Below are 11853 nucleotides of genomic sequence, written 5' to 3'. Positions count from 1 at the left end.
CAGCTACTTGGGAGGCTGAGGCAGGAGACTCACTTGAGCCCAGGAGTTGGAGGTTGCTATGAGCTGTGACGCCATGGTACTCTACCCAGGGGGATAGCTTGAGGCTCCATCTCAAAAAAAAAAAAAAGATAGGATGAATTTTGAGAATGCTTTTAGAAGGCACAGTGTTTTTTTCTTTGACTTTTTGTAACTAAGGATGAGTGCATTTTTTATAGGAAGGAAGATGCTTTGGTTTCTAGTTTAGTTTAATAAGTCCGTCTGACTTCAAGGGTGATGTAATGTTACACCTTCTTTAAAAAATTTATAAAGTAATGTCTTATAAAGGTATATCCTGTACCTTAGTAATAAGGATGTGTCCCCTACTTATTCATAGTTCCTTTATTATCTTTATCAGAGGTGTTTACTATCTAATTGATAGTATACTCTTTAAGATTTCAGTATTACCAAAATGAGTAGATTTATTAACTGTTATTTGTGTCCTTCATGTTTAAGATTAAAGATGCTTCACCAGGGAGTGTGCCTACTCCATGTGAATTAGTAAAAAGCTTAGCCGTCATTTATTTGTGTAAGTAGATTATTTGGGTGATGTCGCAAGATTTCAGAGGTTATGCAATGCACATAACATTCCAAATAGTGACTAAAGACAAACTTAAAAGATTAACAGTAGATAATAATCAAGTTAATATTTAAGCATCCAGAACAAAAGCAGATTTGTTAATCCTAAGTTATAAAGATGTTAGTTTTAAATCTATCATGAAATTGTAATACAGTAGAACCTCCGTAGTTGACCAACTCCCAGCGCTGATCACCTCCTGAAGTTGGCCTAATTTTCATAGACAAGACATGCACCACATGTACCACCAATCAATATAAAAGGCCTGGTTCCTTATGTTGACACCCTCAATATGTTGACTACTTTGTTACAGTCTCTTGGGTGATCAACTTTCAAAGGTTCAACTGTATGTACTGAACTTTCAATTTTAAAAGCCCGGAAATCATCCTTTTCCAGATTTGTCAAACTCCTATGAAACGTAGTGTCTAGCTAAATTTCTATACTTTAGAAAGATGGAAATATTGAAGAATCCTCAAAGAAGCAATTAAAATAAGACCTATAAGATGAACTGGTTAACTGTTAGATGGCTGGCTGTTGCCTGGCTCCATGACCAGCTCTTACGGGGCCATTTTAGACAACTTTTACATTGGTTTCAGAGTACTAAGGGGATACCAATGTTTTGGTTCCATGGCTTGCTTGTGTGCCATGTATCAGGGTTATTAGTGAGCCCATCAGCTAGATAGTTCTTTAAAGGTTATATATTTAGAAAAGCTATGCGCTGTGTATTTCTAATTCAGTGTATGTCTTTGCCAAGAATGACTTTAATGATAGTTTATTTGGAGATAATAGAGAATAAATTGTCCAGTCTTGCCAATTTCAAAAAATGTCTTGGGTCATATGAGATTTTTCCTGGAAATATTATGAGAATTATTAAGTGGGTTTGCTTGCAGAATCCTTTTTTTTTTTTGACCAAAGCAGGGTATGGAAGCAAAAATGTAGCCCTAAAGATTACTTTCCTTTTTCCATTCTCATTTTCTGGCCCCTGACTTCGCAGTCACTTGTAAAGGTTGGTATGTGTTCTTGTGCTTTTACTAGGTAGACCAAATTTTATAGCTGGAAAACTTTGTAATGGGAAATAATTTAGGTTCATTTGCATTACAATAACTGGTTTCTGTTGAGTGCTGTGAGTCAACACATCACCAGTTGGTTTGGGCACATTCTTAGTTGATGAGAGATTTATGACTTTCAGCCTATTTATGCACATTTAACATCTTCAAGGTAAACAGCCTGATGGAAAGTAGCAAAGTTACAGAATTGAGAATACTACTTCTGATCCGTGAGCTGAGGAACTATTCGCTTTAAATTCATCATCCTTCATGTTCTCCTTTCCCCAGCTAGGAGTGAAACCTGAAAACCAGTCAGAAAGAAAAAAATAATCAGTCTCATATGGAGGGCTTTCTGAGATTTCATCTCTGAATATATTTTATGGAATTTTTTTGGAAAAAATATAGATGGCTTATTTGTAAACAACTGCACAAAAATATGCTAGTGATGGCTTGGCGCCTGTGGCTCAAGCGGCTAAGGCGCCAGCCACATACACCTAAGGTGGCGGGTTCGAATCCCCGGCCCGGGCCCGCCAAACAACAATGATGGCTGCAACCAAAAAATGGCAGGGCGTTGTGGCGGGCGCCTATAGTCCCAACTACTTGGGAGGCTGAGGCAGGAGACTTACTTGAGCCCAGGAGTTGGAGGTTGCTGTGAGCCGTGATGCCACTGCACTCTACCCAGGGGGATAGCTTGAGGCTCCATCTGAAAAAAAAATATATATATGCTAGTGTCATATGAAATTTTTACACTGAATTTATTGGGAATTTTCATTTTTTAAAAGTATCTAATAAGCTATTTTTAATAAGAGGAAGAAGAATTTTTAATACAGAGGGATTAGAAGGGAAAAGGGAAATTTATTTTTTTATGGCAAAAATTAAAAGGTACAAGTTTTCATTGAAATGCAAAAAAAGCTATGATTTTGTGCAGTAATGTAATAGACTTCGTGTGAAGTTTAAGGGAGAAATTGCATAAATATTTGGATTTTTTTTCATTATAAAGAATGGCATTTGCCTCTATGCAGGTCTGTATAGGTTAGAGAATAGCATTGGGGGGTTATTTTGAAATTCTAGATTCATACCTTCATCATATAGTAGAACTACAATGACAAGTTTTGACATATGGGACTTTGAAATGCTGTTTTGAAATAACTTGGAATTTGACAGTTCTATCAAACCCCACCCCCCTTAAAGAAAGAAATCTAAAGTATAAATAGTCTATACTGTATTTTATTTAAAGCTTGTTCTGAGCAACCAAATCTTATACCTGCTTTACAAATTATATTTATGTATGAAGTAATATATGTAATTCATGAGGTTATATAATGTAAATGTATATATTTGTGTGTATGTGTGTATATTTGCAGTTATAGCACATACCATATAAATCCAGCCATCAGTGTTTTTGGCATTGGCAGAACAGAAGGAAAATATTTTCGTGATGAATTAGGTTTCTTCAGTAGATCCTTAATTAGCCATGTAATTTCACATAGTAATTTTTATGAAGCTCAAATAAGAATGATAATAAACTGGAGCTTAGCTATGGAGAATTGCCTGAGGCATGAATTTCTGGTTTACAAGGAGGCATTGCTTTTTACAAGTTAAGAACTATATCAACATAGAGTTGAATGCTGATAATTGTTGATGCCGTGTATCTCTGGCTTTTGGTAAATTAGGACTATTTTAAAACACCATTACTAATGGGAAGGAGAAATTAAAAAGTTAAAAAGTTTTTAAAAAGTAAGTCCAGAAGTTTCTTGGGGCCTTCAGATATACCCTAGGTCTGTGCTGTGATCTGTAACTCTTGAAGCTGATCTAAATTGTACCTGTTTAGTTCAGAGGGGAAAAAGTATGACAACGGATAGATATTCTGTTGCAAAGGAATAAATATCAAGTCAAGAAAAAGTATTCCTTGGGTACCCATTTTTTATCCAGCCCTGGTAACAGATCAGGGGAGGTCAGTATTCAGCTTCCTCAGGAAACAGAGCGCCTCCTCTTCTTTTCTTTTTGCCCTGCAGTTCTTTTGTGTAGAATATGTGATACTGTTTATAGGCAAATGTCTACAAAATACATGTGGCTATTAGAAGCAAAGTTTTATTCAATAAATAAGGAAAGACTACTTCCACTGATGTAATGTGAAGGAACTACTGCTATTTCTTGAAATATTAAAAATAATTTAAAAACTGAAGAAGCAAAGCATTATTTCTAGAGGTTTTTTTTCCACCAAATAATTGGATCAAAAGATAGATGCCATTATTGAAGGAAAGAGTTGAGATGAATAATTTAGGGGAAACTGTTGTGAAGTTATTTTCATTTCATTTTCCAGAAAAAAGGAAATTGAGCTCATTGACATGTATTAATATATATTTTGTGTGTGTGTGAGTAGAAGTCTGGTGGTTACTTTCCCTTGTGTAGAGTGTTACCATCGTCTTGTTTAGATTGGTACATAGTAAATTGGCAAAAATAATAACTTTGGGAGAATGGGAAAAAAATGAGAAAAAGAACATATTCCGCACATTTCAACTGAACCCTATGAATAGGATTGAAATAAAAGATATTTTTAATTGGCTACTGTGTGCTTACTTTTGGATTAACATGATATTAATTTTTATTTCTAAATATGCCAAATGCAATATCATAGATAAAAATAAATTAGGACTATAACATATGCCTATATAAACAAATTTTAGGCATAAATATTCTATTTGTGACTGTTTGTAAATGTTCCTTATCTGAGGATGTGTGACACTTTCTGAACATTCAATAAACAGATGTAGTATTACCAGAGAAAATGTGTTTGTAGAGTTTAACAGGAAAGCGTTATTTATCATGTGCAATTTGTGACTCAGGAGATGAACTGATAACTCTGAAGGCAGAGCATAAATTGTGGTATGGTTTTTTAGTACATTTGGTAATTAGCAGTAGGTAATGTAAATAGCAAGAAAACACAAACTTATCTATTGAAGTATACTTTAGAGAGAAATTAAATCTCATTCAGTATGCAGATAAAGCTGTTTGAATTTAATGTCTTTTAGGTCCTTCTAAAAATGATGATTATATTTGTTATTTCAGAGTATCTGACCGTGTTCTCTCAGATGATTGCATTCCACGATCCAGAGCTGAGTAATCATCTCAATGAGATTGGCTTTATTCCAGATGTAAGTACTTGATGCGTTAACAGAACATGCGATAAAAAATAAAGGAGAAATTGGCAGCATTTCTGCAAAAAGGAATGTATTTTTAAAACTTCTGTTGGCCTAGAAGTCCATTTCTGAAGAAGTAACTGCTACTAATTACAGCCTCTGTTAAGAAAGTTCTTGTGGTTACCTTTTATATTCCAAGTAAAGGTAAAAGTCTTTTGTTTTGTAATATACTTGATACTATTAATATCAAATGTTTGGGAAAAGCCATTATTGAGAATGTTGTATTAAACTGTGCTGTGAAGGGTTTTCACTTGGATTTTATGATACTGAGGCCCGATTTTAAAGAAATAGGAAATTTGTTCTTAAGTAAAATCTTAGGTAGCTGCTTTTCTATTTTGCTTAAACCCATTACCTTGGAAGCTTTGATGGTTTTGCTGACTTCCTTAGCTTCTCTGTAGTCCATATCAAGCTTAAAGTCAGAGTTGACACTCAAAGTTTAGCCAAGGCAGGACGTAACTAATTTGAAAAATGCTTTATGTTAAGGATTTTATAAAAAAATCAATAAAAAATTATCTTTATAATTAAAATAGGAAAAATAAAAAGCTGTTGGAATTACAATATCACAGGTTTTTATGAACCTAAAAAATGCTTTCTGAAATAGAGATTTCCTTAGTCTATCTTAGCTTTCTTTGTTTCCTGATTGTGCTTTTCCTCTAAAAGTCTTAGATACAGAAACTGGTTGACGGTCAAGGTTAGGGTGAAAATGTTTATATGAACGCTCAATCAGTGCATTGTAGGTGTTGACAATAACACTCATAGTATGAGTGCTTTCAGAATGCTTTGAAGTTTAAAAATAATTTTCATAGACATTTTACTGGCTTCTGAAAACAAATTTGTAAGGTATATGAAGCAAATGTTTCCACCGTTTAATTGATAAGAAATTTAGTCTTTATGAAGGTAATAAAACTAGTCACAGAACTGAAAGTTTAGCTCACATCATTTGGCATCAACCTTCTGCCCCCAGTCTGGTATACTTTCCACTGAGAGGACAGAACTAGAACATAATCCTAGTTCATTGCTCTTTGTGTTGTGCTGTAACTCTCTGTGATACAGTCGTCAGCCCTGAAATAACTCTCCCTAACATTTACAGTATCATTTGCTTCTAAGCTCATGGAGAGATAGCTTTCATTTCAGTACATGGCTTTCTCAGTGAGGGCTCTACAAAGAACGGGTACAGGTTACAAAAGAAATAAATGGCCAAAACAAAGCCAAGCCCTATAATTATAGGGCTGAAAAAACTTATAAAAATTAACTAGTATGTTGTTAACTATTCATTTTATAGAACTCCCAATATTTTGCCTCACATTATAAATGTGAATTATAATCTAGTTTAATACTAGATTAAATCTTCCACTAGAGGGGAAGAAATTATCAAGGTGCTGACTGCCATGTTGGTAATAATGTTACATATTTGAGGGAAAAGAATACTAATATCTAAGATACAGATGAAAAGAAGGGATAATTATTTTCAAAAAACTCTCAGAAAAATTAAATTGTGATCACCACTGAGTAGAAAATTATATTGGTTCAGTGTTATAGAATGATAGGAACTATTTATATAGACAAATATATATGCAGTTATAAAGACAGTCTGATAAAAATCCATAGGCATGATCGTGAACAGAGTTGGTGCAAAGAAAGGAAACATAGAAAGAAAAATAACTTATCTTTGCTGTCATTCATCAGAATAGTGATTCTTAAAGATGATAGAATAAGCAGTGGTGAGCATAAAACATTATTAAAACATAATAATGTTAATACATACTAAATACTCTGTATGCTCTTTGATCACTCACTACAAGCTTGTAAGTCTGATTAAACAATAACTGTTAAATAATAACATATAAAGCCAATTTGAGAAGGACTAATAGTAAGGTAGAAATGAAGTTCTAGATAACAGTAACATGAGAGGTGAGCGTAGGTGGGAATCAGTTAACAGGTGTTCTAGTGTTTTGTGTATTCCTTCTGTTGGAACATAAATATGTTCATTGTGTTTAGATATTAAGTCTGGGAACCTTTCAGCCCTGAGATTATATTTTACTCTCATAAGCTCGACTGCTACTGTTTCATGGATATGGGGAGAAAACAAGACTCTTGGATCAAAGACAAAGGACTGAATCATTCACAACATGGGAAGCAGCACAGGTGTCCACATATTTGTGTTGGAGACAACATCGAGGGCCCAGATGATACCTATATATGCACTACTTGAACTGAAGGAATTTGAATTTTTTTTTTTTTTTTTTGAGACAGGATCTTGCTCTCTCGCCCCTGCAGTGGCATCATCCTAGTTCACAGCAACTTCACATAAATTCCTAGGCACAAGCAATCCTCCTGCCTCAGCCTCCTCAGTATCTGGGGCTACAGGCGTGCATCACTGTGCCCTGCCAATTTTTCTGCCTCTTGGAGAAATGGGGTCTTGTTCTTGCTCAGGCTGGTCTCAAATTCCTGGCTTCAAGTGATGCTCCCCCTCAGCCTCCCAAAGTGCTAAAATAACAGGCATCAGCCACCACACCCAATGTGGGAAATGGCAGTCTACATGCTCTCCCTTTACTCTGGTGAGAAAAAGAGAGTGACCCCTACCTTTTTCTTCTAAGGTTATTAGTAAACTTGTCCTTTGCTCCGAGGGAAACACCATCTCTGTTTTCCTAAGGCTGTTTTTATTACAAATATATTTGAAAAGATAGTCCAGAACAAAAGACAGTAACTGTCTTTCCTCAGAAGAAATTCTGAAGTTCAGGAATGCATGCTAAAAATTTAATTTAGTAGTAATCACTAAAAGAATAGAGAATATATAACTTACAAACCAATGGTGGGGAGCAGAGTAGCACAAAGAAAAGCCAATTAATCTCCTAAGAATAGAAAGAACATAGAAAGAATGTAAGTCAATTAAATCTACTTTTAAAGGAAATTTTCAGATGTATTATTAATATCAACCTATATGCTGTTTTTAGATGAACATAAAAATAAAGGTCAAAATGATAAAAGAAAATGTCAAATACGAATCAAAAGAAAACGAATGCAGTGATACTAATATAAACTGGTAAAAACAGGAGAGAGAAAGCAGGTCCCCCATATATGGAATTTGGTATGTGATGGGGGCAGCTTTACAAATCACTTAGAAACGATCCTGACAAAACTGTTTAAATACATAGAAGGAGGTGTCCATCAAAGCGTAAATTTATCCTGTACATAAAAATAAATTCTACATCTACTAAAAGGCCTAAATATAGAATGTCATATTTATATTTTCTGTTTAGGAAGAACTTATTAAGGTTATAAAATGTATAAAACATAAATTTAAAAAGGGACAATTGGAAATGAGGAGTGTGCCAAGAGGCTTCCATTGTATTGGTAATGTATTATTTGGCTTTAAAAGTTTCTTGAAGCAAATATGGCAAAATGTTGATGCTTATTAAATCTGAATAAAGAGTACATTGGTGTTCGTTAAATATGCTGTCATTTAAAGCGAGTGAATTATTCAATAATTTTGCTGTCCATTATTTATTCTATTTATGTATCCCTGTCCATAATGAGCCAGTGCTAAAATTACTGGGGCATTTTTTGTGCAACTTCTAGTAAAAACTCTCCAATAGTATTATTATTGTGAAAGTAATACTGATTTACGTGTATGGTGTGATTAGTCTTGTGAGACATGCATAAGTTACGTGGGGTGGGAGATAATTTTTGTATCTAGCACATGGTAAATGCTAAACATCCCTGACTCCCAGCCACTGATTGCCCTTAGTCACCCTTTAATTATTGTCACAATAAAATGCCCCTATACACATTTCCAGAAAATTGCTTGTATTTTCAAGTAATAGTTCTGTCACTATTGAGAATCCCTGGAGTAAACAAAACCAAGCGAGGGGAAACAGAATGTGTCTTAATATATCTGCCTACAGTTATTTTCTTATCACAGAGTGGGCAAATGAAGTTACTTAAAAAAGTAAAACAAAGGGACAGCACCTGTGGCTCAAAGGAGTAGGGCACTGGCCCCATATGCGGGAGGTGGCGGTTCAAACCCAGCCCCAGGCAAAAACAACAAAGAAAAAAAAAAGTAAAAAAAAAGTTTTAGGTTTTAGGTTATTTTCTTGAAGTGCTTTAAATTCGTTTCATTTTGTGCTGTTTCTCAAGTCTGTAAATAATGTAAAAATATCAACAGGCCATTTTTAAATTCGATTTTGTAAACAGATTTGGTGTTTTTAATGTAGAGATTGCTGACAGTGTGTCATGGTGGGAGAGGTGTGATGAAATGGAGACTTCTAACATTTTTCAGCTAATCACGTAGTTTTAGTTGCATTTCTTTAGTCTGTATAGATAGTATTCTTCCTTCCTCCTCCTGAATTATTGTCTTTAATGTTCTACCTTTGAAATAATTTTTGAGGTAACTTTCTGTGCCTCTAACAGCAACATAGGCTAAGATTCATTAAGGGGAAGAAGAGTGGATACTTTGATAATGAGACTCCCAAACCAAGTTTCTGCTTGAGATTTAATCCTATCAAAGAAAGCCCTCATTAATCTTTCATCATTGAAATGCCGGCTTCTGTTGCAGGAGAGATTGTGATTTCTGGCTTTTTTCCATTTGCTGTGGGTCATGGAACTCTGACTACTGAGCACTGCTAAAGCTTGAATAGTTAGAAATATTGTGCAGTGATGTGAGGCTGAGATTCTACATGTCACGGTAGTTATGCGATTTACATATAAATAGAATGAGTAATGTGTATTTGGTAAAATTGGGGCCGGGGCGATTTTTATCCTTTTCATCTTGATGTGCATTTCCGCTGTTGAAAATATACTAGACCTCATTTAAAATGAGAACAGGAAAGTATGCTTCCTCATTCTAAGGGAACTGTTTTCCTGAAATGCTATGAATAGTATTCAGCTTTCAAATTATGAAAAGTTGTCAGGTGGCCATTAAGAGAAATAAAGACTGTATCTCAGTGCTATATATGCCTGTTGGACCTACTGTCACAGCTAAAGATCAAGCTAGCAGATCCCATGATATGCTGGCAAAACCATTGTCATTTAACGGCAGTCTCAAAGGATGCTTACACTACTACTCATTGTCTCCTTCTTAAAAAGGCTGGTCCCTGTTGTTTTCAAAATTTAGATTCAGCCAAGTTTGTCCTAATGAAAATGTGAAAGGACTGCTTAGAAATTCTTGTTTGTTTCTTCATTTGTTCCTGACCTTGATGTCGTTACATAAAATAATTTTAGATTTTTATCTAAAGAAGAGAATACTGACAATGAGCTTTCAGTTGTTACCAAGATGTGGTCACAGGAAAAACTAGGGAAGTCCACCTTCCTTAGAATATTTAATCATAGGAGTCGCCCTAATCTGTTGTAATCCATCTGCAGAGTCAAGGGATGTGTCCTTTTGTCTGGTAGCTGCTATGGTGTCCCTGACATTGGTGCTACTCCCATTGTGTTGATCATAGATCCTTTAAAGCCCTTAAACACAAATTGCTTATCTAGTTCTCTTATAATAAAGCTTAATTACCTTTTAGAAAGGACCCTATTCTTAGGCCAAAGGGCCTATTGATTCTACCAGGAATGATAAAGTAATTTTTTCGTGACTTCTTCCACACAAAACCTACTTAGCAAGTTTTCCAACTGAGTAGATCTTCCTTTGAATCCCCACATCAGTCTCTAATGTAGCGTATCCTTATTATTCAAGAGACTGGAAAGGCGGTAGGGCCTCATGGAGCTGTTCTCAAACTTTTTCTTTTGGAACCCCTTTATATTCTCAAAAATTATTGAGGGCACCAAAGAGTTTTTGTTTAATAAGTTATATCTATTAATATTTGCTGAGACATTTTAAAAATATTTATGTGTTAATTTTTGAAAAACTTAACAATGTCAAAGCCATGTACCCATGCATGTTAACAATAATATATTCTGAAAAGTAGCTATGTTCTCCCAAAAACTTACACAGCAGTTATTTGTTTTAATATTTTTAGAGTCTTTTTACTTAATAACAGACAGCAGAATTCTCATATCTTCTTCTTCTGCATTCAGTATGTTGCAGTGTGTTGTTTTGGATCAAGTGTATGAAGAAAATGTGGACTTACACAGATGTAATTGGCTGAGGGACTTCTCACAGTGCAAGTCTCTTAAAGCTTAGTTGCATTGTGTAGTCTGAAACCTTACCAATGAACTTTTCATCCCCTGCTACGTTAAAATTCATCACTCAAGAAATTTGAATGACTCTCTTCTGTTTGATTTTGTAATATCATGCATTGGTCATTTGGAAAATACTGGCTTACTGAGCTATACAGATCTTCCAACGATGAAGCAATTTATTATACTCTATGAAAAAAATACCATACTCCTTAACATCATCCCTGATCACATCCAGATAGTCATTAAATACTGGGAAGGTACCAAGCTCACAGTGGCAGGTTAAGCTTTCCAAAATTCCAATAGTTACCAGGCAGGTCAAATTTTTTTCTGCAAGTAATAGATTCACTTTATACTTTTTTCGGAAATATCAGCCAAATATCTAAAAATATCATCTATCTTCCACTCTTTCAAGTAAACATGGTATTCCTTGCAAAACGTACCTTAGCTCAACTCAGAACAAAAGCTTTATAGTGAGCCGAGAGTCACTGTAATCTAGTACACAGCACAGTTGCATTACTTCTCACTTCATTTAACAAAAAAAATTTTTTTTAATTTAATGAAATCAACAATTTGTATTCCTTCACAGCATATCATGGCCACTATTATACCTAGGGGCCACTGCCTTAAATTGCTGTGAAACTTCCCCCAGTTTGATTTACCAGTGGCTTTGCATATTGGCACAAATGCAGCACAGTCGAAAGACCAAATAATCTTAGTATTGTTATGTCAATAGTTTGAATTGGCTGACCCCTAAAGGGGATTGAAGACCCCCAGTGATGATCAATGTCCAGTTTTAAGAAACCTGCTATAGAGGACAAGCACTCAGACACTAGAAACACTAGTTTCTAAAACCTGGCTCTTGAAAAAA

The 11853-nt window shown here is 34.9% G+C and overlaps 1 protein-coding gene across 1 annotated transcript in view; it reads left to right on the top strand.

Annotated features, from left to right (window-relative positions):
- The window catches only part of TBCK (TBC1 domain containing kinase), a 174170-nt gene that overhangs the window by 66636 nt on the left and 95681 nt on the right, over window positions 1-11853 (top strand). The window contains exon 19 of the mRNA XM_012809277.2: window positions 4729-4814. Coding sequence (XP_012664731.1) covers window positions 4729-4814 — 86 coding nt within the window. The remainder of the gene's footprint in view (window positions 1-4728; window positions 4815-11853) is intronic.

This window comes from Otolemur garnettii, unplaced genomic scaffold (assembly GCF_000181295.1).
Source record: "Otolemur garnettii isolate 467f Iridium unplaced genomic scaffold, OtoGar3 scaffold00103, whole genome shotgun sequence".
Lineage (NCBI taxonomy): Eukaryota > Metazoa > Chordata > Mammalia > Primates > Galagidae > Otolemur > Otolemur garnettii.
This window is presented reverse-complemented; position numbering and strand designations above follow the sequence as displayed.